General features: G+C 45.2%; 2 protein-coding genes and 1 long non-coding RNA gene across 4 annotated transcripts in view; 1 reads left to right on the top strand and 2 right to left on the bottom strand.

Moving 5' to 3' along the window:
* Positions 1 to 12,050, bottom strand: part of SMC1B (structural maintenance of chromosomes 1B) — a 71,445-nt gene extending 59,395 nt beyond the window's left edge. For both annotated transcript variants that reach the window (XM_010983429.3, XM_064491372.1), the window contains exons 1-2: positions 11,897 to 12,050; positions 287 to 475 (exon numbers count right to left, since the gene is read on the bottom strand). In XM_010983429.3, the coding sequence (XP_010981731.1) occupies positions 287 to 475; positions 11,897 to 12,005 (298 nt within the window). In that variant the 5' untranslated portion in view covers positions 12,006 to 12,050. The remainder of the gene's footprint in view (positions 1 to 286; positions 476 to 11,896) is intronic.
* A 117-nt stretch (positions 12,051 to 12,167) lies between these two features.
* Positions 12,168 to 23,972, top strand: RIBC2 (RIB43A domain with coiled-coils 2). Its single transcript, XM_010983426.1, has 7 exons — positions 12,168 to 12,428; positions 13,235 to 13,316; positions 15,104 to 15,448; positions 16,502 to 16,620; positions 18,804 to 19,031; positions 22,483 to 22,649; positions 23,789 to 23,972. The coding sequence occupies exons 1-7, from the start codon at positions 12,315 to 12,317 to the stop codon at positions 23,865 to 23,867; spliced, it is 1,134 nt and encodes a 377-aa protein (XP_010981728.1). The 5' UTR covers positions 12,168 to 12,314; the 3' UTR covers positions 23,868 to 23,972.
* Positions 23,379 to 24,532, bottom strand: LOC105091844 (uncharacterized). The gene is made up of 3 exons (XR_837405.3): positions 24,378 to 24,532; positions 24,164 to 24,292; positions 23,379 to 23,524 (listed from the first exon to the last, which is right to left on the bottom strand). It is a non-coding gene; the product is annotated as an uncharacterized LOC105091844 (long non-coding RNA).
* Positions 24,533 to 27,283: the final 2,751 nt, after the last annotated feature.

Below are 27,283 nucleotides of genomic sequence, written 5' to 3'. Positions count from 1 at the left end.
TAGACTTTCTCCTTCACTTTAACCTAATAACCAGGGAGAAAAATGACCTTTGATAGTAAGGGAATTTGAATAAATATGACTGCTTAAAGAAAAGTCCAGTGAAGAATCAAACAGGTTCTATTACATGCTTCTGACATCTGCCACCCAAGAACAAAAAAGGAATCACTAATTCACCCTATCAGTGGAATAATAAATCACACCTTTCAACAAAAGGAAAAAAACAGTTAATTCGACTTAACTCTTGAAAAATCAAATGACTCCTAAACAAGCATCTACCAAAAAATACCTCGGATGATCCTTGTAAATGTTTTCTCTTCTCCACTTTCCTCCACATATACGATTTTCACACTTGCAGAAGAAGAAACAGGTTTTCCAATATGCGCCCCATGAATAAGTTCTTGAATATTTTTCACTCTTAAATTAGCTATTTTTTCTCCCATTACAAAACTAAGTGCATCCATTACATTAGATTTTCCTGGGGAAGAAGAGAGAGAGAAAGACAAAGTTATTTATTCTTAATGATAAAACGAATCTTACCCAGAGCCAAAGAAACCAGGCTTCCAATGGAAGTAAAATATAGCAAATACACACGTCTAAATAGTCTATCTTTTCTATATTCAACATGCATGTGCCTGAACAATTCTACATAGGTCACTGGTTTCTTCTATACAGCTACGGTAGAGTATTAAGTGATCTAAATTTTAAACTTAAGCATCTAAGCCCCTGCTCTCTCATTATTAAGTATTATACCAAGGCAAAACACTTAACTTTTTTGAATTTTCGTTACTCCCATTTTATACATTTTATAATTAAAATCCTGTCTCCAGGATTCTCACAAGGGCTAGACCTAGGTTGCTAGGATAGTTATGATTGGTATGAGTTGGTGGTACAGAAAGGTTCCACCGCACGTCCAAGCCTGCTGTCCTCTGAAAGCCCTGCTCACAAGGTTGGCTGGCATTGTGGGATCTGGCTTTGGAGTCTGGGAGGGTTTCTACAACTTTCTGATAAGAATGTCTGACTGTGCCTAAACAGTTTGATTTATGCTGAATACCTGCTTTCTTTCTAAGAGTCTGGAATTTTAGTACATGCTAGGCAGAGGTGCCTGTGTGACCATTCCCTAGTAAAACCCTGGGCACTGACTCTTTCATGAGGTTCTTTGGTAGATGACATTTCACATCTGTTATCACAACTTGTTGCTGGAGGAGTTAAGCCTGTCCTGTGTAACACTGGGAGAAGAGTCATGGAACCTTGTGCTTAGTTTCCTCAGAGTTCTCCCCGTGAGCCTTTCCCCTTTGCTGAGTTTGCTGTTTCCTTTCACTGTTATGAGTAACAACCATGAGTAAAACCATATGCTGAGTCCTCCTAGCAAACCACCCTAAGGGGGTAGTCCTGAGGACTCTGACAGGAATGGCAAATTGTTCTATCACCGCCACAGTTTGCTCTAAGACAATTTCCAAGGTGTAGCATCATTTCAGATACCACCACATCTAACTTTTTTTTTCTTTCTCACATTTCTTCCCCCATATCCACAAGCAATTTAAACTTCCAGTGCCAAAAGCGAGGAAAGTAACACTAACAAGAGAATACTGCCAGTCACTGGAAATACGGCTTAGTTTTAGAAGTTTATGATCTTTCTAAAAAGAACTAGAAGTGGCTAAATGCTGCAAATGTATTTAGCTAAGTCTCAGTTAACTAACAGGTATGAAACATGGCTTTTTTGGGTTAATTGATAACCTGCAGACTGAGAGCTACTGTAGACAGTTACATATATAGGACTAAATGAACATTCACTGAATTGAATTGAAGTCTGACAGTAACAGAACTAAATAGAAACTGGTTTTGGTCAATCCTTATTTAAAAATCTGCCTAAAATAAACACTTCCCCATCCAAATTCATTCATTCCATTAATTATTTTGTGTGCTAGGTCATAAAGATACGGTAAAAGGACAAGACAGATAAAACAACCCTGCCTAATGAAGGTTATAATCTATTATGAAAGTTAGACAATAAACAAAAAAGATATACATTATAGTAAGCATCATGAGGAAATAACTGAAGGATGAGGGTAACTGGGAGAGGATGATCAGGAAGCATTTATTAAGTGCCACCTGCTAACTAGTGTTGAAAAGAAAGTAAATGAATGAACCAAGTTAAGTTTTGTTATGGCCAGATCAGGAACCTCCACTGTAAATAATCCAAAACCAACATCAGGAAAATAATAATTCTGAAAGAGTTAACTTCTAGGCTATCATCACTTGATAAAGATGGACCAAATATTCAAAGATATAAGAATTACCATATCACTCTCTCATCTCAAAACCTCAGTATTTACCACTCATTTGCCCTCTTATCAACCAGCTGCTAAGTCCCTTTTGATTTCAATTTTACATATCTCTTCCATTCCGCTCCTTACCATCCTCCCAGTTATTTGAGTCCTCCCGCTTCCCAAGAGCTTCCTAGCTGGACTTAACCTTCACTCTCTTGCCTCTTCAAATTCATTCATTCATTCTATAAACATTTATGCAACACCTATTAATCAGGCATTCTGCTAAGTACTAGGGCTAAAAATAAGTATATGCAGGACTTCTTCAAAAGTGCTTACAGTGGGAAATATAATCAATTTTTACTGAACCCTCTTTTGTGCCAGATACTCCACATCTGCCATTCTATTAAGTCTTTGCAATAATCCTATGAGAAGGGTATTTAATTTGCATTCCATAAATTAAAAAGCAGAGGCTCAAAGTCAAACAAATCATATGTTTTGTTTGGGGTTAGGTGTCTGATTCCAAAATCTATACTCTTCTCAAAAAAAGGAGGAAATTATAATTTACTATAATAAATTCTAAGATAAAATTAACACAAAGAAATACAGAAGCACTTAACGGAAGTATTAACTACTGGAGACTCTGAGTAGGTTTTGCAGGAGGTAATTCTCGGCTAAGTTTTAAAGGGTAAGTAGAAGTTTGGGGAGGCAGTGCTGAAGGTAAACATAACCATTCCAGGAAAAGAGAAGAGCCTGGTCATTGGTACAAATGAGAGAGCAAGGTACCATTCCAGTAGGAGATGGCAAGTAACTATACAGAGGTGAAGCGGAGCTTGCAAGGCTGGGAATGATAAGAGAGAAACTAAACTTTATGCTACAGATTATGTGATGCCATGAAGGATTTTAGGAATAGCAGTGACTTTTTCAGATATGTCTTGTGAAGATTTCTCAGACAATAACCCACCAGAAAAATGGGCAAAGGACATAAAAAGGTAATTCAGAGAAATACAAAAAGCCCTTAACCATATGAAAAGACACTTGAGCTCAGTCCTAATAAGAGAAATGTAAATTAAAACTGTTTTGGCTACCATTTCTTATCTACTAGACTCCAAAACTTTGAAAATATATTCTTTTGATGAGGCAAGAAGGAAACGGGGTATCTCACAAATTACTGTTGAGAGTACAAAATGATACAACTACTATGAAAGGGGAATTTGGCAATAGCTAACTAAATTATAACTCCATTTAGCTTCTGAACCAGCAATTTCACTCCTAAGAATCTATCTCCCTGATACATATGCACTACTACAGAACGGCAAATACACAATTATACAATTCATTATAGGTAATTTCTAACAGAAAAAGACTGAAAATAACTTGTGTCCAAAAATTACAGGACTATTTGAAATAACTATGTAACAGCCACACAGTGGAGAATCACACAGCAACAAGAGGACTGAAGATAAAGTAAGAAATGAGAAAAGAAAAGTGTGTAACAGCATATATAGTAAAACATATGTATGTGAACTTTTATTTAGAGAAAAAGTGAGGGGTTAGGAATAACAATACACAGAGATTTGCTAGCATTTGCAAAAATAAACACTGAAGGATAGTCAAGAAACTAATGGTTATGTTCAGCAGGTAAAGAAGAGCAGGACCTAGAAACTGAGTTGGACACCTGTTTCCTCACCCTGCTTCTGTCCACAAGCTTTCATGCCTTTTAGCTTCCAGTTGGACTTGGATAGTGGGGAGCTCTGGCAGGAGGAAAGAAGGGACAAGAGTAAAGTCAGGGTATTTACTTCCCTACTTTCCTCCCTGGGAGGTGGCTTCCAACTGGCTGTGCCCTTCAACAGAATGTCACTGCCTTTTCAAAGTTCCTTCTGGGTTCCTTCCTCTCTGGGCCTTGGGGTAGTGGCAGCTCCACTGCTGCTAGCCCTGTGATTCCTCTCTTCCTTGTGGTTCCTCTATAGCCCTCCCACACTTCTGTAAATCAATCTTTCTCAAACTGTCTAATTTGATAGTGGCACCTGTTTCCTGTTGGGACCCTGACTGGTACAGGGAACAGGGGTAGAAGTAAGATTTCTCTGTGTATACTTTTCTATAGTTTTGATCTTTAAATATGTATATGCATGACCAATTAAAAAAAAACCTAAATGTTAAAAATCCCACAAATGAAAACAATCACAAACAAGTAAATTTAACTGAATATTAAATTAGTAACGTAGGCATACTGAGAAATGATTCACTTCAAGGGACTTCAGATCACAAAATTCTGACTGCACATTCTTAGTGAGATCCATTCTAAGGACCAAAAAGAAGTACAAAGGAATTTTATATTCCCTTTAAAAGCTTTATTGTCTATAATGTTATTGGTTCTGGTAGTTTAAGAGAGTTTTCTTTATGTTGTAACTTAAAACAAGTAAGTAATTTTGTTAGTCATGTTAGGAAATAAGATTTTCAGAGTAATGAAAAATACTTACAATGACAAAAATCAAGGGAAGGTGAAAACACAGTTAAGTTAAAACCGAATGGAAAATATCAGCATGAACTCAATTTTTAAAAATTACTGTAACATGAAAAGATGCTCAAAATCGGTCATTAGGGAAATGCAAATCAAAACTACAATAAAATACTACTTTACAATCTATTAGGATGGCTAAAAGAAACAAGACAAACAATAACAATTATTGGTGAAGATGTGGAAAAATGTGAATGCTTACTTATTGCCAGAAGGAATGTAAAATGATGAGTCACATTAGAAAAGAGTTTGATAGTTCCTCAAAATGTTAAACAGTTACCGTAGGACCCAGAATCTCCCCTTCTAAACATATTCCCAAAAGAAATGAAAAAACATCTCCACACAAAAACTTGTACACAAATGTTCATGACAGCACTATTCAGAACAACCACAAAGTAGCAACAACTCAAATGTTCATCAACAGATGAATGGATAAACACAACGTATGAATACATGTTAGTACTAACACATACATAGATGGACCAATTATGCTAAGTGAAAGAGGCCAGACACAAAAAGCCACGTATTGCATGGCTCCATTCACATGAAATGTCCAGAAAAGGCAAATCTATACACATAGAAAGTAGATAAGTGATTGCCAGGGACTGGGTGAAGAGGAGATAATGGGGAAGGATTGCTAATGGGTACAAGATTTCTCTTTGGGGTAATGAGAATGTTCTGGAATGAGATAGTGATGATGGTTATACAACTCCATGAATACACTAACACCACTGAATTGTACACTTTTAAAGGATGAATTTTATGGCATGTAAATTATATCTCAATAAAGCTGTTATTAAAAAAAAAAAAAAGAACAAATCCAAAAAAGCCCTTTATGTACTTTTTAGCCCAATCCTCTCGAATGGTCCAGAACCACTGTTATCTAAATGCACTAAATACTTCTAGTTCCCAGATGGTGGTCTTTGATACCTTGCCTTCTAAAAGGAACCAGAAATTATTGGAAAGTGGTTGATTCCAAGACTGTGGCAGGGAAAGCTGAAGATGAGTCTGAGAACTGGGACATCTTACGTTAGAAAGCAAGGAAGCTCTCAAATATTAATGAGGTCACGACCAAAGGAAACAGGAAGCAGCTTGAAGGAGCTCCCGTTGACTAAAGTTATGAAAATCTGAGCATCAGAAAGAATAATGATTTTGGCAGATTATAGTACATTGCACCAATGAAAATTCATGAGTCCATAATGATGCTAACTAAAATAAATTTTTAAAAATTTTAAACCATTCGCCCTATTAAAACTCTTTTCTTTGAAAAAACTGGTTGAAAGAAAGGGGGCAAGCTTTTTTTGTGTGTGTGAACTGTATAAGCCTACTTAATGAAGAAAAACTTTTTTTTAATAGAGGAATACCATCCAATGAATATAGAAAGCAAAAATAGAATTAGAAAACCTAGTTTTGCAAACCTTAATGACATGCTGACCCAGGTAAGATTATTAATTGGCATTAAAACCATCTGGGTAAATGGTTGACAGAGAATATGTGTATAATGCCAAAGTGGCACCAGTAACACTACAACACTAGGTTAGAAAGAAAGGGAAAAGCTACTGTAAAATGGAGATCACTGTCACCACCCTAATCCAGGGGTCAACCTTAGTTTAGCATCACCAGATATCATGTGATAATAATGTAATGTGAAGTATACAACATCACCTAAATGAAGTCTAGCCAAAAATGTTTAACTTGAAACCATCAACTTTTTAGCTACACCTTCTAGTTCACAAAAGTAGAGGGAACAGAGGAAAAAACTAAACAACATCATAAGGAAGCAATCAGACACATCTTAACATTTTCTGTGGGAAAACTTTTCCAATCCTTCCAATCTTTTCAACAAGTCTGTGTTATAAATAAAAGAACTGTACTACATTAATAGAGATCTAAGGAATATAAGAGATGCAATGTGTAGTTCTGGGGTGGAAAACAGTTTGGTCAAAGAACATTTTGGAGTCAAGTGAGGAAATGTGAATTTGAGCTGTGCATCAGATGAAATAAACTAAAAAAGAAAGGTGAGGATAACTGTCTGAAACATAAGTTAGTATGTATCGTATGATCTTATTTTCATTAAAAAAAAGTTTGCAGGGAAAAAGATCTATATGGGTAAAAATCAATATGGCTATGCCCTGAAGTATTACAGTAGTACTCTCTGCATTGCGGAATATGTTTTTACCGCTTTACTCTTGCTTACTTTCTAATTTTTTACAATGCAAATAAACTGCTTTTACAATAATAAAATATTGTTTTAAGAATTCAGCAACCATTATGGATTATCCAAAATGGTTTTTTCTTAATAAACTTTTTTTCCTGATTAGAACAGTAAACCATTCAATGTACGGTATCTGGAAAACAGAGAAAAGTATTTCTAAAATCACCTGAAAAATCACACCATTCAGAGAAAACTGTTGATGGAAATGGATATTGAATTTTGTCAAATGCCTTCTCCTCATCTACCAAGAAAATAAAACCGATTTTCTTTCTTGCAGGAACAAATGAAGATTACTGTGGTAGCAGTGTGCCACATGGGTTAAAGTAAGGTAAGACCAAATGTTGGGAACATAGCTAAAAGGTGACTGCTTTAATCCAAGGAGGAAATGATGAGTCTGAAATAAAGTGACAGCAGTGGGAATAGAGAGACGAGGGCAAGGTTATTATGGAGGCAGGACTGGCACAGTTGGTAATGTACTGGCTGTGACAGGGAGAACTTATCAAGGATGAAGGAGAACTCACTAAGGTGGCAGCCATCTGAAATCCTGGGAAAAAAGCATTCCAAGTCCAAGGAACAGCAAACGCTAAAACTCTGAAATGGCAATGAGCTTGGCCTGTGTACGGAAGGCAAAAAAAAGCAATTCTGACCTGAGCATAGTAAATGTGGAGAAAGAGAATATTTGAGAAGAGAAACATACAGGGGTCAGATTATAAAGGGCTTTGTGGATCATGGTAAGATATGGATTTTATTTCAAGCGCAGAGGAAAGCCATTGGATAGAATTTTAAGCTGGGGAGTGCTTTGATTTATAGCTCCCCCCACCACCTTTTCTTTAACGTTCACTCTGGCTGCTGTTTGGTTTGCAGAGACAAGGAAGAGAGCAGAAGGACTTGTTAGGAGAGTACAGCAATAAGCCAAATGAGAGCTCTAGCAGCTTCAACTATAATAGTGAAGAGGGGCAAGAAACAATTGGATTCAAGACGTATTTCAGAGGCAGAGTCATCAGGATACATAGATGGTTGGATGAGGAAAGTGGGGTGTAGAAAGTAAAAGGAGGAATCAAGAATTACTCTGGGTTTCTGGACTAAACAGATGAGTAAATGGCACCCCTTAGTGAGCTGGTAAAGACCTAGGAAGGAACAGGTTTGTTGTTTGGTAGAGGCAGGGGAGAGGAAATTAACTACTCTTCCTGACTATATTGTTTCAGATATCTACTAGAAATAGGAAACTAAATGCTGATTATAGGCTGGAAATACAATTTGGAAAGGCAGTAGCATAAGGATGGGACTGAATAAGACCACCTGGGGGAAAGAACAGAGGGAAGAAACAGGATATACTCCCAGGGGATACTCCATCGCTTAAGAGAGCTGGGGGAGAAGCAGCCAGTAACTGAGGGGTGGCCAGTGAAGTAGAAGAAAACCTTGCTGGTATACTCACAAAAGTCCAGAGAACAAAGTATTTCAAGAAGGGAGAGATGAAGGCTTTCCCGTGACCAACTTCTTTAAAAACACCCTCAGCATTTCCTATTCCCCTCCCTTGTTTCTATTTTTTTTTAAGCTTAACACTTTAATATTTTATGTATTTTTCATATTTAGTTTGTTGCCTGTCTCTCTGAATTTGAATGTCAGTTCTACACAGGCAGGAATTTTTATATCATGTTCACTGATGAAATCCAAACAACCTAGAATAGTAGATGGCATATAGTAGGCATTCAGTTATTTTTAAATGAATGAAATACTGCTGAAATGACAAACAGGATAAGGATACGAAACTGACCACTGACTTTCATAGATATAGCTCAATAGTGACCTAGATAAGTGTCATTTCAATAAAGTTTGGGGCTGAGAACTGAATCAAAGGGGTTGAGAAGAGAATGGAACTATAGACAATTGTTTCAAAGAGTTTCACTGTACTGATTTAAAAAAGAAATGGGGCAACAGCCTGAAAAGACAGTGAGGTTCAAGGGAGTTTCCCCCAAGCATTTCATTATAAAAATTTCAAACATACAAGTTGAAAGAATTTCATAGTATACCTCCACATATTTACCACTAAATTCTATAATTAACATTGTACTACGCTTGCTTTTCACACATCCATCTATCCTCAATGTCCTGTATGTATGTATTTATGCCAATGAAAATTATCCAATAAGGGAGAAACATACAATTCAAAAGAGAAAGATGATCATTACAAAAGCAAAGAACTGAAGAAGGGACAGGATCCAAAGCACAAGTGGAGAGGATGGCCTTAGATAGTCAAGCACCCTTGTGGTAGTTCCCTGCTAAAAATCCTTCAAAGTCTAACTTTTTCCCCCAGAAAGTTAAATACAAATTCTTCACTCTGGCAAGGATTTATTCAATAGGATTCCGTATTTCCCACGGCTTCCCTACCTACGCACTATATTCTGGCTAATTTGGACTATTACCTATCCCACAAATAGACTTTCACAAAACCCTAGAAAAATACTCTTTACAGTTTGAGCCCAGCTCAAATGCCAACTCCTCTAGAAAACCTTTCCTAAGCTTCACCTATTCCTGTCCATAACTCCCCAAATCAGGTGTTGTATTTTCCTTGTTTAAAGTTTCACGTGTTACTTGGCTTTCTATTTCAGTTAGTGCGTCATTTTCTTACACTCCTTACACCTTCAGGTCAGGAGCTGTCAATCTACACATCTTTTGCTACTTCTAACACTATATATAATATATACATATATATACGTACATATATATATATACACACACACGTATATATATGACAGCTATTTGCTGCATTTGAGTTGAAAACATAAGGTTAAGATTAAAATGAAAATCTTATGCTACCCATAAAAAGCCCAAAATTAGATTTTACTAAAAACAAGCAAATGAGAACATGTCAAGTTTTGGCAGGTGGTGACAACAGAGAACTATCACAAATAGTAAAACTAACTAAATTAAAGTATAACAGGAAACGAGCATAACAGGGAATTACCAATTGGTTTAACAAAAGTCTATCTGAATATGCCAATAATTCTGTAAAATTAAAAAAATGATCTACTAACGTGTTCAAACGAACATAAATGGAATATCACCCATTAAATCAGTCATAAACAAGTACTATATTGAGTTTTGGCCTTCATATAGCAAAAAGAATATGAACACCTTAGGCAAAATTCAGTAATAAGTAAGCCAGTAATTTCTATTGTGGCAAGATGGCATTGTAGACCGTGCTGAAGTAATCCATGACAGGCTTTATGTGGTACCAAGAACAGGCTCTAGGTTACCAGTGATTCTCAAGAGGGGAGCTGAGCTTCCTGGGCATGTGGATCTAGAGAGGGGCAAGAGGAATTTGTAAAGGCATTTTCACAATAACCTTAAGATATGCTGTTAATCACATTATGTATGTTTAAACTAAGGAAAGAAATAAGATTATTCTGAAACTTGTTTGGCAGTAGTTTAAACAAGTTAAAAACACCGTTTTAACAGGATCTTGAATGGTTCAAGTGGACTGAAGTTTAAGACTCTGTGCAAATACTCATTCTCAGGATGGCACTGTTGGGAGTTGCAAAAGGTCACTGAGCCACCCTTCACATAATCACCAGTTAAAAGGTGAGAATCAACTGGTGGTGGCCCCAGTAAATGAGTGGTAGGGTAAGAATGCAGGAGTCATTAAAGTAATTACCTTTTCGAGGTTTCTTTGATAACAACAGAAAGTAAAAATGAGGAAATATAGTACACAGAAGAGGCAAGAAAATCTTCAAATATGTGACTATTTCTAAGTTCAGGTATTCTTTTCACATGTACTGAGTGCAAAAGAAAACATTAAACAGCAGCTGTTTTTTATAGGGCAACAGAAATTTCACTACAGTTCCACAATAATTATTTCCAGATATGGTGTGCCAGGAAAACACATATTTAAGTGTCTTCTTTGTGTCTGTGAAATAAATTAATTTACTGAGGCAACAGTTATCTTTCAGCTCAAATAAGGTTTCTGAGGTAAGAAAGGAAATCTGGGATGAGAGCACCAAAGGGAGACTCCAGATTTAGGGGAAATTAAAAAAAAAAAAAGAACACTCTTTTTAGGTCCTACATCACCTGCTTGGGTAACATAACCCCACTGGTTCCCGTCACAGAGTCATGGGGAGCCTGGCCAGGCCCTAACTCTAATTCAGGCTCTGCCACTTCCTGGGGAAACTTGGAAAGTCATTTGGCCCCTCTGAACCTCAGTTTCCTCCACTGTAAAATGGGGACAACACCCATTTGTGAGGGTTAAGCAAAAAAGGCGCTGCCAGGAACTTGGTAAAAGCTCAGTAAACACGGTCATTATCACAATATTCCTGGGAAGGTTCCTTGGATCCCAATGGTTGTTCGGGCTCCTTGGATCCCAATGGTTGTTCAGGCTCCTTGGAACCACTTACTTCCTCCAGATCTCGCTCCCACTTCACCTCCTTGGATGAGAGACCGAAGGGAATGGCGAGGAGAGGACAGGTGACCAGGGAGGAGGAGCGAGGGTGTATGTGGGAGTGGGGGGGTGCAGGGCCGGGGTCTGGCCTGTGGTGGGGCCTTAGGGTGGGGGCGGGGGGCAGTGGGCGAGGGTCGGCCCGAGCAGGGGAGGTGGGTGGTGTCTGAGGGCTGGGGCAGAGAGCGAGGGTCGGCTCCCTGCCACCTCCAACCCCCTGGGCCGAGTTCGAGGGTCGGCTCCCTGCCACCTCCAACCCCCCTGGGCCGAGTCACAGGGTCACCTCTAGCCCCATCCTCCCACCCCCGTCCCGGAGGCGGAGGGTGCGGGCCGGGCCGGGGGGTTTGCCGAGGCCGGCAGGGCAGCAGCCGCCCGAGTCCAGGCCGCGAGGCCACCCTGCGGGGCCCCTCAGGCAAGATGGGCCCGGACGGCCAGGGCGGGCGGAGGCGGTCTGGGTCCCAAGTTACCGGAGCCGTTGGGGCCGATGATACAGGTGAACCTCTTGAAGGGGCCTATGACCTGGCGACCCCGCCAAGACTTGAAATTCTCCACAAACAGCAGCTCCAAACGACCCATGGCGGCGTCCTCCGAGGCTCAGGGGCGTCCTCACACGCCGTTGGGAAAAGCGCGGGAAGGGCCTCGTGCCGTCTCGCGAGAGGAAGCGAGAACACGGGCGAACGCGGCGCTGTTTCTTAGCAACCGGAGTTGTTTACGTTTCCGAGGAAACCGAGAGGTGGGGAAAGCCTCCGGGAGCTGACTCGGATCCCACCGGCCCGACCTCTTAGGGCAGCGTCGCTTGGATTGAGCTTGTTCTATTTTTATTGCCTTTCATTTTTATCTCTCATTTTAAAAAACCCTCTTAGAATTTCTTGGTGATTCCCAGTCATGGAGGTAGTGCAACCCAAGGACCTGGAGAAGTACTATGGCCTGGCCAAAAGGAGTCATGCGGAGCTGTGCAGACAGAAACGAATCTTCAATGCCAGGAACAGGATCATTGGGGTGAGACCCTCCGTCCGAAAGGGGAAGGGGCCAGGAGGGGTTGTGGAGGAGAGGTGCGGGGTGAGAGAGGCGGGCGGCAGGAGGCTAGAGGAACACTTGGAATGAAACTTTTGATTCAGGCACAGCTGCAAACAGGTCCAGACCTGGCCGGGAAGAATAGTTCCATGTATTGACTTTGCTGAGGATAAGAAGATCTTAACAGACCGAATAATGCCCCCCTCCCCCATCACTTGCCAGACTGGCAAATTTAGTCCTGCAGCAGGGAGGGAGCTTGTCTGGAGTTAGTGACCAAACAGAAACTAGAACGCGATTCTCCTCTCTCTAAGCCAGATTTTCTACATTGCCAGGAGTTCCCTCCAATCCATTCATGTGACAAATGCCAGCGGAGTTTCTATTTTGTGGCAAGCCCGAGCTGGGCCCAAGAGATGAGGCAATCCTTGACCTTGCGGAGTTCATAGCCCAGTGGGGAAGGCAGGCATTAAAATAGTCACATTAGAATGCACTGGAGTCAGTGCTGCGAGGGAGGGCAGCACAGGGTGCCAGGGAGCACCAAGGGGCTGGGAGAGGAAATCAGAGAGGGCTTCCCAGAGGAGGTGATGCCTAAGTAGTGTTCTGAGGATGAGGATGTATTGACTAAGAAAAGGAGAAGGAAGCTCTGGGAAAAGTTAAGACAGGCTGAAGAACCAACTATAAGGAAAGCATCCAGGTATATGAAAAAATCTGGTTTACAGTGGGGCAAGGCTACGAAGACAAGTAGGATTGTTATTAACTGAATAAAATTATTTGGCTCTAATTCTCTTTCCCAGGGTGACACAGAAGCCTGGGATGCTCAGGTTTGTGACCAGAAGATAAAAGAAGCTACTGAAAAAGCTAGACAGGAAACCTTTGGTGAGTATTCCCTGAATAGCCATCTAGTAGTTCAGGGCTGTGTACCTTTAGACTCCAGTCCCCATTTCCTCACGTATATAGAAATGTCACTTTTACTCCCTTCCTCCCTTTAAAATTTCACAATTTCTTGTGCTCAATTAACTTAACGCACTGATTCCTCCTCACTTAAAACAAAAATAGCTATTGAATTCTATGTGGGCTGTAGGAAATTTATTTTGAGGATAAATGTAAGTTTTTCTCTGTTTTCTTAAAAAACCTGGGTATGAAAAACCTTAGACACACACATATTCTCTGCCAGAAATTTCAAGACCTTCTACTGGGGACAGCTGTTTACACAGACAACATACACTCCTGAGCTCACACTCATGAGCTGACTCAGAACCAGATATGGTTCAGATAATAGTGTTCTGGCTCTTAGATCAAATTCTCAAATAGAATCCACTTTCCTTCATCATGTTCAACAATTTCTCTTAAAGCAGTTAAGGATTATTTTAATGGAAAAAAAGCAAGATACAAAATTGTATATACAATGGGTTATCAATTAAGTTTAAATATATGTTAATATACATATGTTTAAAAATATGCAAAAATATGCTTAGGAAAAGACCAAAAGGAAATACATCAAAATGTTAGCTGTGGTAAAGTTGAAGTGATGGGAGTTGAAGTGATGGCATGATGGGTAAAGTTCATTTCCTTCTTTATACTGTTTCCTATTTTCTAAACCTTTTACCTTTTAGAATTTTAGCTTAAAAGGAATTCAAACTTACTGAAATGATGGAACAGACATGTACGTACCCACCACCAGATTAGATGCTAATATTTTGGCAAATTGGTTTTAGATATCTTATTTTAAGGATACTTTTTGAGAATTAAATGTTGCACCAACGTAGTTAAAGCTCTCGCCCACCTTACCATTTTCCTCTTCTTCCCTCCTTGGAGCTGTGATCATTCTTGTGCATGTGTTTTAACTTTATTATTTATGTATGTATATCTGTGACGATATAAAGTTTTTGTGTATGTGTTTTAAATTTTTGCATAAATGGTGTTCTACTGAATGTATCCTTTTGCAACATTAAAAAAAATTCAACAGTCTACTCTTGGAATTAATCAGTAATCTACATACAGAATATTCATTTAAATTCCTTTAATGATATTTTGTTATATGAATTTTAACCACAATTACTTTATCTATCCCCTATTGGTGGCTGATTTAGATTTTTTTCCAGTTTTTTTTTTTTAAATTGCTAACAATGTTAGTGACTCCTCTGCATCATGTCCCTGCTGCACATGTCCCTGGTGTACCTAGAAGTGGAGCTGGCAGGTCACAGGATGTGCATGTTCTCATTTTTATGGGATACTGGCAAACTGCTTTCTAAAGTTACCAGTGTACCAAGTGACACTCCCACAAGCAGGGAAGAAGAAATCCATCTCCCCACATCTTTGCTAATACGCGATATTGTTAGTATTAGATTTGCCAATCCATTGAACGTTCCCCATCTTGTAAGGTTGACGATATGTTTTTCACAAATGTATTGATCATTCAGGTTTCTTTTTAGTGATTTGCCTTTTCCTATCCTTTGTCCTCTTTTTGTCTAGGTTGCTTGGCTTTTTTAAAAGTTAATTTATGAGGTGCTTTTTGTATATTCAGGGTACTAATTCTTTAATGGTTGTGTTACCTTTTTGGAGGGTTGTATCACTTTTAGAATGACTAAAAAAATTTTTTTAAGTGGACTCGAATTAATTTTTTCCACTGAATCGTAAGCTTATGGATATGCTGTCTCTTCTAGCTGCTGAAATGAGGCAAAATGACAAGATCAAGTGCATATTAGAAAACCGGGAAAGGAGAGATAGGAAAAATCTCTGTAAAGCTATCAGTGACTTCCAACAGAGCTTCCAGAAGCCAGAAAGTCGCCGTGAATTTGACCTCTCTGACCCCCTCGCCCTTAAGAAAGATCTTCCAGCCTGGCAGTCAGATCTCCATGCTCGGAATACAATATCAGGGATGCAGAAATTCATGGGAGAGGATTTAAACTCCCACGAGAGGAAGAAATTCCAACAGGAACAAAACAGAGAATGGTCCTTGCAACAGCAAAGGGAATGGAAGATTGCCCAGGCCGACCAAAAATGCGCAGGTAATGGAACAAAAAAAAAGACAAAATGGGTCTCAATACTTTCTACAACAAATCAACCCCCCCACCACCATTTTTTCCCCTTGTTTCATTTTGTCTCTTAAGTCCTACTAATGTGCTGCTTTGGCCGTGAGGGCCGAAGGAGGCCTCGGAGCCTTTGCTCCAGGGTTTGAGCATCCCCAGTGACATGGCCGCTCCGCGGGGACACTCTCTGAGCTTGTGCCCCAGTTGGGTGCTGGAGCGCCGGGTAACGCAGAGCTGGTTCTGGCCCTCAGAGTGCCCACGGTCTGCTGGGAAGACAATGGGAAAGACATAGGGCCAGACTAAGTCGGTTCATATCCAGTAAAACACTCTGATCATCCCGCAAACCTGACCGACCACCTGCATCAGTGGGTGCCTCGCTCTTCTGGCTGTCCAGGCCCAAACCCAAGTCAGCACGGCTCCTCCCTCCCTCTCCGATGCCGCCTGCAGTCCAGCAGCAAGTCATCTCAAATCCCAGCCCCCTCCGCCACTGCCGCTCTGGACTAAGCGGCCAACATCTCCCAGCTGGACCCCTCCTGTAGCCTCTGACTGGCTTCTGCTTCTTCCCTTGTCCTGTTTACCGTCTCTTCTCAACCCAGCAGCCAGAATGACCCTGTTAAAAGTTAAGCTGGGTCCTTTGCTCAAAACCTTGCAATAGCTTCTCATTTCACTCAGTAAAAACCAAACTTATTTCAAGGACCAAGAAGGCCTTCCCAGTCTGACCTTGTCTCCTACTGGGCTGCCCCCTAAACCTCTCTCCCCCGTGCCCTCTACCACGACAGACATCACTAATCCAGAGCAGACTTTACCAGTGCAAGGTGGTAACTGCTGACACTCGGTGCCAGGCTCTGATCTAAGAGCTTTACTTAAATGAACTCGTCCGAGTCTGCCAAGAACCTTCCGACGCATCCCGGTTCTTTGGATGGGGGCGTGGTGAGAAGCCAACGCGTGAACACGTCCAGCGGGGTGCGCTGCACATCTGGGCAGGTGCGCTGGGCCTCGTGCAGAGTTTGATTGCTTTGTGCTTCCTTTCAGAGGACCTCTACATGAAGACAAGGCTGCAGTTTGACGAAACTGCCAAGCATTTACAGACTCTGGAAAGCACCACAAGAAAGGCGGTTTGTGCCGCTGTGAAAGAATTCAACAAGAGCCAGGTATGCCCCGGGCTCTGTCTGAGGGGGAGGACAGGCACACAGCCACCTCCCCGGGGCGCCCCATTCACTGGATCACATCACAAACCCCAACAGGGCCCCGCTGGGGGCTCCCTAGTTACAGAGATGGATGAGCCCCAGCCCCTGCTCCTCAGCTCTGAATCGGGGCCTGAAACCTGACAAAACCAGCCACGTGACCTGGGGAAGTCAGGTCACCTTTCTAAATAAACCTCAGGTTCTTCTGTGATAGGAGGACAGTGATATCTGCCTGGATGGGTACCACCTAGCGCTGCTGACCAAACACCTGGTCTTGTTTTCAGTTCTCTGCCACCTCTGAGAGTTCCTCCAAGACCAGGTCCACAGGCACTCATCAGGGGAGAAACTGTTATGATGATGATTTGTGCAAACTTTGGGGCATCCCCTGACAGCTCCCTCCTCTCTAAACTCTGCCCGTCTTCCTCACAAACACTCCTTTCTCCACCCATCCCAAACTGAAGTTGTTTCAAGTTCTTTATTCCTTTTGGAAATGGGACCCCCTCCCTTCCAGGTTTCCTTTTCAAATGTAATTATATTTCCTGGCTGGGGAAGGGGCTTGGCCTGGATTCGCTGATTAGATTAGCTGGTTGACCAGAGCTGTGGTCTGCAGAGTTGAGTAAGAGAATCCACTGGGGAGCAGGAGGAAGATGTTAGAACCCTGCTTCCTATTTATTTTTAACCTCGTCATTTAAAATTCCCATGTGTGTGAGTATGTGGGTGCCATGAGGTACATGCTGTTTTTATGGTCTAAGAGGACCACACTGTGAACTAAATATATTGGAAACACAAGCTCAAAAATGTTCTACTGATGGGGGTATGGAATCAACAGTCCTGGAGTGTTTGGGCCAGACACCAGAGAGAATGTTGGTTTTCAATAGCAGGGGAGAGGAACAAGGAAGACCAACTACCACAGATGGGGCGGGCTGGGGGGAACAAAGGGCAGACGGAGGCCCCTGTATCCCCCCCCCCCCCCCCCCCCCCCCGTCACCAACCAGTAGCCACGGGAGGTCTGAGAGACCAGCTGGCCCCACCCTTCATTCTGCAGAGGCGGCCCTCACAGAGGAGGTCAGGCCCTTCTCTGTCACCTTGGAGAAGCCACTCTAAGTGCCTCAGTTTTATCATCTGGAGAATGGGAATAGAGATGACACCTACCTAAATGAGCCTGAATGAGAAACACCTCCCAAATCTCGGTGGCTTGAAACACACAGTTGTTGTTCATCACCCTATCAGAGGGGCATGAGTAACCCAATTTCATTGATAAAAGAAACAGGCTCAGAGTAGGGAACTGACTTCTTTAGGGACAGCTGAGTACTAATCTGATTTGCTTTGGAAGACTCAAATACTGCACTTCCAAATACTGCAAGTCCAGTATTGGAATCTGGGCCTGTCCAGCTGCAAAGCACGTGCTTCTGTGACACAGTTGAGGTGGCCCCCTTGTGAGCACCTGCTGCGTGTGGGCACCTGGCAAAGCGCCCTGTCTGTTCAGTACTAAAGAGAACTGGTAACATTGAGAAATGTCTCTTGATCCATCTCTTGACTTCACAGAGAAATAACTACAGCCCAGAGAGGGGAGGTGACTTCCTCCAGGCCACATAGCCAGGGTCCGTTCCCTCTACCCATAAACCTCCTGTGAACAGGGGTTTGGCCAAGGATTTATTTTTCCCCTGGGTCAAGGCTGGGGGGCAGCAGAAACATGGAGGCGACAATGCTTTTTCCCCTTTTAGAAGACACCACTGCTATGAGTCACTTGTTTGGCTGTTGTTTGTGGCCCACCACTGTCTGAGGGTGACTAGGGCCACAGGGAGGGGCACAGAGCCCTGTCTTGGTGAGGCCAAGCTGAGGGGATGGCAGCCTAATGGGGGGATTGCGGGGAGGCAGCTCCCTGCTTTGCAAATCGCTGCAAACCAAACCTGCAGCTCTTATGCACACAACCAACAGGCAGGGATTCCCTGAGCCCAGCCCACTCAGCACCACCCAGGCAGCCGGGGGTCCAAGGGTCTCCCCACAGCCATGCCTGACAAGTCTACCACCCTGGGGCCGTGTAGCACATTCTTCCTTCAAGGGCCCCCAGTGAGACTTGCCAGCCTGTGCCTTAATCCCACTGGGGGTTGCCCGGAGTGTCTTCTTTAATGTCTTCTTCCCCTGTGCAGGCCTTGGAGTCAGTGGAAAAGAAAATTCAAGAGAAAAAACAAGAACAAGAGGACAATCTGGCCGAGATCTCCAGCCTGCTGCGAGGGGACCTGCTCTCGGAGAACCCGCAGCAGGCTGCCAGCTCCTTCGGGCCCCATCGCGTGGTCCCCGACCGCTGGAAGGGCATGACGCAGGAGCAGCTGGAGCAGATCCGCCTGATTCAGAAACAGCAAGTCCAGGAGAAGCTGGTACCTGCCCTTCCCCTCCTCTCAGAGCCCACAGATGCAGCTCTGGGCTACCTGCCGCCTGCCTCGGGCATCTGTCTAGTTATAGTCGCAGTCACACCCAGCCTAGAAGCTGCCCTCAAGACATTTATGTTCCAGTAGGGGGAGGACAAGACCCCAATAATCCCGTATGTGCTGAGTGCTGGGGAGGGGAGTAGGCCAGGGGAGGAAGGCCATCAGGGGACTGAGAAGTGGCTTTGGAACAAAGACATGAAGGAGGGGAGGGAGGGAGCTGTGTGCATGTCTGGGGAAAGGACGACCAGGGACCAGGGCGAGTGAACTGCAAGGGCAGAGGCCCTGAGGTGGGACCACCTGCCTTTTCAGAGCAGAGAGGAATCCGGTCGCTGAAGTGGAGGGAGGGGAGGGGGCAGGATGAGGTCCAAGAGGTGGAGGATCGAAGGCCTGGCAGGCCACTGGGGAAGACTTGGCCTCTTTTGTGATGAAATGGGGAGCTCTGGAGGGTTTTGAGCAGAGGAGTGACAGGATCTCACTTGCATTTAACAGAATCCGTCTCATTGCTGTGTCAAGGGTAGACCTAGCAGGGTAAGAGGGAAGAAGAGAGATCACTGAAGAGGCTGTTGCCATGGTCAAGGTCAGAGATGGTGCTGGCTGGGGCCAAGGCACTGGCAGCAGAGGTGCTGAGAAGTGGTCGGATTCTGGATTTATTTGGAAGGTAGAGAGGACAGGATTGGTTGAAGGGTTCAGCGTGGCACACAGGAGACAGGGGACTTAGGGGTTACTCTCGGCCTTCTGGCCTAAGCAATGAGAGAATGGAGTTTGCATTTACAGGGATGGGAAGATGGTGGGAGGAGCAAGTCCAGGAGGGAGGTTGATGGGGGAATGGAAATCACAAGTACAATTTTGGATATGTTGTGTGCAATATTCTTTAGACATCTACATCTCTTAGGATTCCACTGAAAACCCCAAATGACACCATCTTAAATAAAACAAAACTTTATTTCTTGCATGTAGACTAAATCCTTAGAAAACAGAGCTGGTGTGGTAGCTCCATGGTCATCTAAAGTTCTGCCATCCTCAGCACCTGGCTCCCACCTCTTAATGCAGAATGGCTGCTTGAGCTCCAGTCATCACATGCATATTCCAGCCAGCAGGAAGAAGGAAGAGGGAAGAACACCAGGGACACTTCCCAGAAGTTTCACAAGACATTTCCACTTATATTTCATTGGACAACTTAGTCACTAGGCTGTCCTTAACTGTAAAGAAGGCTGGGACATATAGTGTGTATTACAGGCACTGAAGTGCTGGTGATTATTTAGGAAGAAGGGAAAATGGCTGCTGGTGGACAAATTATATTTTCTGACACAGCTCCCAAGTAAAGCCCAGCAGGCAGCTGAATGTGTAGTCTGGAGCTCAGAACAGAATCTGGGCTGGAGACAGAAACATGGAGTCCTCACTGCACTGAGGGTATTTAAAAGCTGCGAACCCAGGGAATCACGGGGATCACGAGGCGAGTGAGTGGAGACAGAGGAGCAGGGAAGGAGGCTGGAAAAGCTGTTGGAATGAGGGTGTGGAGAGCGCAGAAGAGACAGGTCAGCGGGGTGGCGAATGGGACTCAAAGGCGAGACTTGAGAGGGTAGCGCTCTCGATGGTGACAAGGTGAGGGCAGAGGTCCTCCGAGCAGGGTCTCTGGACCACAGCATCAGCCTCGCCTAGGAACCTGAGAGAAAGCAGATTCTCAGACCCCACCCCAGACCTACTGAGCCAGAAACACTGAGGTGGGGCCCATAGTCTGTGGCCTAGCAGTGCCCCACCCCAAGGGGTTCTGACACCCGCTGGAGTTGGAGGACCACTGGCAGCACATGCCCCAGGGGTGACAGCTGACAGGCTGGAAGGAGGTCTTGACAGAGGAGGCAGAACTGCTGAGAAGCAGAGAAAGGAAAGGGTCATCTCTGGGTGTGTTGACATCACTCAGTATCACGGCAGGGGAGAGATTTGGAGAAGTTCTCAGACCTGCAAAGGATGGGTGGGGCTGCTCCGGGGTCAGCAGGTGACCACCACGCCAGTGTGATGCATGGTCAGTGTGAGTTTCCAAGCAGGCAGGCCTGGAGGGAGGGGTTGAGGCGGGTGGGAGAATGGCCTGGACCAGGAAGGAAGGAAGGAGCAGGTGGGGCAGCTCATCTGCCCGCTCACCTCCAGGCCCGGAGGCGCTAACTGTGTTGGGGGGAACATTCTGTTCGTGAGAGTGGAGGGCAGCGTGGGGTGAGGCGGGGCAGCAGCCCAGTGGGAAGAGCCTGCCCTTCACGCCGGCCACCCAGCCTGACTGCTTAGCCAGGAAGGTCAGCCACCTGTCCCGAAAGCGGCATTTATGCCTGCATTTCAATCTTTATAGAAAATTAAGAAGACAGAAAAGCACAAAGGGGCAAAAAACAAAAACAAAAACCCACTCCACTCAGCACTCTCCCGTCTTCGGTGCCCTTTCCTCCCGCCTCTTCTTTTGCGCACTTACATAATTTGGAAAGTTGAGACCGTGCTAAGAGCAGTCTTTCAGTCTGGGGCGAGTGTGCCCTCATATCATTCCCTATTCTTGCCAAGAGCCTCCTGGGTCACAACCCAGGACACCTGTAAGTAGCCTCATTTTACAGGTGAGGAAACTGAGCTTCTGAGGGGCCAAGTGACTTGCCTGTCACCACCTGCATTTTGGCCCCTGCGTGGGGGGCTGGGGCCTCTGCCAACCCATCTGCTCCTGGTGGCCAACTCACCCAGGCCCCAGGGGCCATCGGACACTCTACCCCGCTCATCTGATGGGAGGAGGCTCTGCCCTAAAACCCGCGGGTGGGAAGGAGGCTCGTCCTCGGGCCCGGCCCCCTGCTTCCCTTCCTTTCGCCGCTAGGAGGGTGAGCTGATAAAGCCGTTCACACTCAGCACAGCTGATAAAACCCACGTTTTGGGGGGTGACTCTCTGCATTGATCCCGTTTCCTCTCCTAGGGCTCAGTGGTTTTATAGAGGGGCCTGGAAGGCAGCGAGGAATGAGCTGAGATGCAGAAATTCACCTCCGAGATCATGAGCCCAGGGTGGGGCTGCACATTCTAGAAGTGACCAGGGGATCTGAGTGTCCCCCCAGGGGGCGCACCTGCCCACTGGTAGCATCCCAGATGTGGGGGACCTGACACCTGTGGGCCCTGCATACCGGGAGCGGCTGGGAGCGCTGTTGGAACTGAGACTCTGCTGTCCCTTCAGGCCTCAGAGGGCCGGCCAACACCTCCCAAGTTAAGGAAGCAGCTGGGCCACCCAGGATGATGCCAGCTGGGGGAGGGGGGTCCTCTTCTGATTTCCTGCCCCCTCTCTGAACCTCAGTTTCTTCATCTGTAAAACGGAAGGCCAGCTCCCATAGACCATCCCCTGGAGCCCTTCTACTGGGGACAGGCAGGAGTGAGCCACCTCTCCCCTCTCCAGAGGCTCCAGGAAGAAGAGCGCCAGCGAGACATGGACTGGGACCAGCGGAGGTTTCAGAGGGCTCGCACCAGCTTGCTGTTGGAGCGCCAGCGGCAGCGCCAGCAGCGTGACCTGCGCAGAGCCCTGGACTGCAGCAACCTCAGCCTGGCCAAGGAGCAGCTCCTGCAGTGAGTGCTGGGCAGGGAAGGTGGGGGCACAGTTGGGAGGGAGGCAGAGGGGGCTGGAACCAGGTTAGAGTCAAAGAGGGGCAGGTGGGAATTGGGGGCACCAGAGAGAGGATCAGGCTTGTGGGGGGCACTGGCTGTGCAGGGCCCAGAGTGCAGGCACTGTCTTTGCCTGGACCCCTGGCTCACCCTTCCTAAATCTTTCCCATCCAAAGGCCTAGGACGTATATTTCACCAGCGGCCCTGTAGCAGTTGTGGTTGGGGCTTGGGCACAACCTCCTGGTAAAGAGGAGGGGAGGAAGGGCTCAGAGCTAAGAAGCCAGAAATTAAGTGCTGGAAAACCACTAGTCCCCAAACAGACCAGGGACTGAGATTCCACTGTGCCCTGATCCTGGAAAGACCCCTCCCTGGATGGCCCTCACCTGGGCACTGGCAACCCACAGTGGGCTTGGACTTGGGTGCTGCTGATGGGGTGCATGGAGGGTAGCGGGAGCCCCAGGGGAGGGCACTGAGTGAACCTGGGGGAGTCAGGAGGCTTCCTGGGGGGAGGCTGCGTGGCTCAGATGTGTGGGAGGACAGCGCCAGCCACCCACTGCAGGGAGGGTTCTCCAGGCAGAGGGAGGGGCTCCTGGGCTGCCAAGAACAAGCCTGGAGTCTCTTCTTCATTACAGACAGGTCCTAGAAGTAGTTCAGAGTTCCAGCTACAGAAAATGTCAAATGCAGATCAGCAGGTGAACTTGCCACTAAAAACTGGGTTATTTATTTACTTGTTTATCTATCTATGCATCAAGTTCTGTTGAACTCAGAGGGGACCTGCCGGCATGTTCTCCAATCAGATGTCTGTCTATCGATGGGTGGGTCGGTCCATCACTGGGGGCCTAAAAGGAGCATTAAGAGATAATTTCACTGAAATCGAGTGGGATGAGCAAATATGTTTACAATCATGGAATTCTAAGATATCCCCACATTTCGATGGCACAGCTCCCTGGACTAACTGGTCCGCGGTGATGAAATGCCACCTTCTTCCCCCTGAGCCCATCAAGCCGGAATGCATTCTGTACCCTGGGGATAACACACTGATAGAAAGCAGGCCAGGAAGTCAGGCGTTCGCTGATTTCTCTTTCCCCTTGTTTCATTATCAGGAGAAAATACATGAAGGATGTCTGTACAAATCATCCCACTGAAGATTATTTCACACAATTTAATACAAGCAGTCGTTAATGAAAAAAAATCACCTTCCTTCTCTCTGACTCGTTTACGTATTAAGTGCGGCAACCTTGAAGAGTCACTGTTAAAAAAAAACAACCACCACTCTTTGGTCCAGAAGTACCCTTCAACTTAATTTTTCCACTGTAGACAAAGCTTGATTAAAACTCTCCCTGTATTTCTATGAGGAGTATTAGTGCCCGTTCGACTCAGCTCAAGGTGCTGCCTCTAGAGGAGCTCTGGGATACAGGGACGAAAGCCGGGTATCACTTCGGTCCTCTCAGCAGGCAGGCGTGGGTCTTATTACTCACGTTCTCCAGGTGAAGAGCCCGAGTTATAGACACATTAAGTGATCTGCCCAAGGTCACGCTGACGGGAAGGGGTGGGCCTGGGGCTGAACCAGAGACACCGGCGCTCAAGCACTTCTCTCTCCTGGCTCCCTGTAACGAGACCCAAAACAAGAGTGGCCCAAAAAGCAGAAGTTGATTTCCTCCTCTTGTGCACGTCCAAGCTGAGCAGGGCTACCTCGTTGCTCTGCCATCTCGCCTCCGGTAGGTCCAGGAATGCAGCGCCGCTCCACCACCGAGTCCCACTCGGCGCCGCAGGGAGGAGAGAACGGGAAGGACGCTGGTGGGGGGTGGGGCGCGCAGCTTCAAGGCTCAGGAAGCGCACGTTTCACCGCTGCTCACAGCCTATTGGCCAGAATTGCGGCACGTGACCACGCCTAGCTGCTCCGGAGGCTGGGAATCCGAGCTAACCACGTGGCGCGCAATAATTCTATAACGGTACACACTGCGGGACGACTAGCAGTCGGCCACAGCCCTGAACGGTGACTTGGAATTTGCCAGGGGTGGCGTGAAGGGAGGCATTTACGCGGGCCGGGGGCGGGGGGAGTAGGCGGGGAGGGTGTCAGGCAGTAATAGGGTCTTAGCTCCCAGGCCCAGGATGACTGCATCCCGCCCAGGTACCTCCACCTTCTCCACGTAGGTTTCTTGAAGGGCCGTATACATCGGGCCGGGGACAAGGGGCAGCTCTTGGTGGCACTTTATCATCCATCGAGATGGAGCTAGATGCATCGATGCAAAATGCCTAGCTCGCCTTCCCTCTCTGTCTAAACGCGACCCTTGTTGTCCCCTCACTCAGAACCCTTCCCTGACTGATGTTTAACCGAAGCCTGAGGATTGGCAGGGTTCTCCCAGGGGGATCAGTGAGAGCTGGACACTTTTAGGGAAGCTGGTTGGGGGTATATAGTTTCCTGGGGCTGCCATAACACAATACCACAAACCGGGAGCTTCAACAAGAGAAATTTGCAGTTCCTCACAGTTCTGGAGGCCAGAAGTCCAAGATCAAGGTGTCGGCAGGGCTGGCTCCTAGAGAGGGCTCTGAGTGGGGAATCTGTTCCTGGCGTCTTTTGGCTTTTGGGGTTTGCTGGTGATTTTTGGCGTTCGTTGGGTCTTTAGCTGTATCACCCCCATCTCTGCCCTCATCTTCACGTGGCGTTCTCATGCTGTGTGTGTCTGTGTCCAAGTTATCCCTGTTTACAAGGACACTCGTCATATTCGATTGGGACCCACCATGATGACTTTGAACTAATTACATCTACAATGGCCTTATTTCCAAATAAAGTCACATTCTGAGGTACTGGAGATTAGGATTCCAGTTTACCTTTTGGGTTGGGGGGACAGAATTCAACCTATAATGGGGAATGCAGAGGGGTACCTGGCCCCTTTGCTGCTCGGGGTAATCCCATTAAGAATGTTGTTGCCCAGACTGAGCGAGCCACACTTGGGGGAGGGTACTGGCTGAGAGACAGCCCAAAGATTGTTAGTCCTCCCGTGTGTGGGCAGGGAGATAAAGTGAGTAATGGAGGTGCTGTCAGTCCATTCAGTGCATGCCGAGTGCTCTTCAGGTCCTAGATGCTATGCTGGGCTCTGGGCTCGGCTCTCTCACAGTCCAGTGGGAGACCCAGGTGTAGGTCCTTGCAAAAGAGAGGCAGAATCATCCACGGGGCTGATGGGCAGAGGCTAGGAAGGAGACAGCGCCAGGAGGCTGCTGCAGCCGCCAGTAATACCGTTAAATGCCTGGAATCGTGCGCCCAATGTGGGGAGGCTGGCTTTAACCCTGAATTTCGCATCATTATAAAAAATACTCCAAACGGAAGGTCAGGCTTGAAAACTGGGCGCTTGCCTGCTTTAAGTGCGCCCTCTGCTGGTGGCCAGCAGCACAACACACCCCCCCTGGTTCTCTGGCAGGAAAATGAACCCAGGGATTGATGAAACTAGGGCTTGCCGGCCCAGTGCTGGGCAGGGCCTTGCAACTCCCATGGCCCCAGCGGGTGTTGTGACTGTCATCCTGCAGAGAGAAAGCAAAAGAAGAGAGGCTGGGTAACTTCCCCCAACCTGGAAGGCAGAGCCAGGGTCCAGGTGTGGGGCCCTCTCTGGTTCTCTTCTGAATGGCCCCATTGTGATTTTACAGACACACACACTCCAGAGGGTTGTTTTGTTTTGTTTTTCTTTTCATTTTTTTCCTAACATTTATTTGGAAGTTTTTCAGAGTTTCTCTGTAGAGAAACTGGAAGAATTATACAATATACGCATGTATCTACTACCTAGATTCTGCAGTTAATATTCTGCTTTATTTGCTTCATGGTCTATCTCTCCACAAACTGGCTTTTGATAATTCCAGGTATATGATGCTTACAGGAGACACATCTAAAACAAAGCAGTATAGAAAAGTTAAAAATAACAAGATTCAAAACTCATTCGAATTTATCCAAAAAAGTTGAAAACTTATGTCCACACAAAAGCCCACTCACCAATGCTTATAGCAGTTTTATTCATAATTGCCCAAACTTGGAAGCAACGAAGATATCCTTCAGTAGGTGAATGAATAAACAAAGAGTGGTACATCCATACAGTGGGACATTATTCTTTGCTAAAAAAAAAAAAACAAAAAGAGCTATCAAGCTGTGAAAAGACATGGAGGAACCTTAAATGCGTATCACTGAGTGATAGAAGCCAATATGAAAAGACTGCATGCTGTATGATTCCAGCTTTATGACATCTGGAAAAGGCAAAACTTGAAGACAGTAAAACGATCAATGGATGTCAGGGAGTTCAGGAGGAGGGAGGGAAAAGTAGGGAGAGCACAGAGGATTTTTAGGGCAGTGAAACAGTTTTGTATGGTACTGTAACGATGGACACAAGTCACTATACATTCACCTAAACCCACAGAATATACAGCACAAAGCGTGGATCCTAATCAAGATAAAGACTTTAGTTATTAATAATGTGTTAGTATTATCGCTTTGCTGTGCACCTGAAACTAACATCATAAATTGACTACGCTTCAATAAAAATTAAGAATTAAAAAGATGTATCGGTATATTGACTCATCAGTTCATAATGGACGTACCACACTAATGCTGGATG

Source organism: Camelus dromedarius, chromosome 11 (genome assembly GCF_036321535.1).
Source record: "Camelus dromedarius isolate mCamDro1 chromosome 11, mCamDro1.pat, whole genome shotgun sequence".
Taxonomy (NCBI): domain Eukaryota; kingdom Metazoa; phylum Chordata; class Mammalia; order Artiodactyla; family Camelidae; genus Camelus; species Camelus dromedarius.
The sequence above is the reverse complement of the archived record's forward strand: the minus strand, read 5'-3'. Positions and strand labels throughout refer to the sequence as shown.

Excerpts from the sequence above, each read along its gene's own strand:
- RIBC2 (XM_010983426.1), top strand. The coding sequence starts at position 12,315 with ATGGAGGTAGTGCAACCCAAGGACCTGGAGAAGTACTATGGCCTGGCC. Across the intron at positions 13,317-15,103 it reads AGCTAGACAGGAAACCTTTG|CTGCTGAAATGAGGCAAAAT; the intron begins GTGAGTATTCCC and ends TGTCTCTTCTAG. Across the intron at positions 16,621-18,803 it reads AAGAATTCAACAAGAGCCAG|GCCTTGGAGTCAGTGGAAAA; the intron begins GTATGCCCCGGG and ends TCCCCTGTGCAG.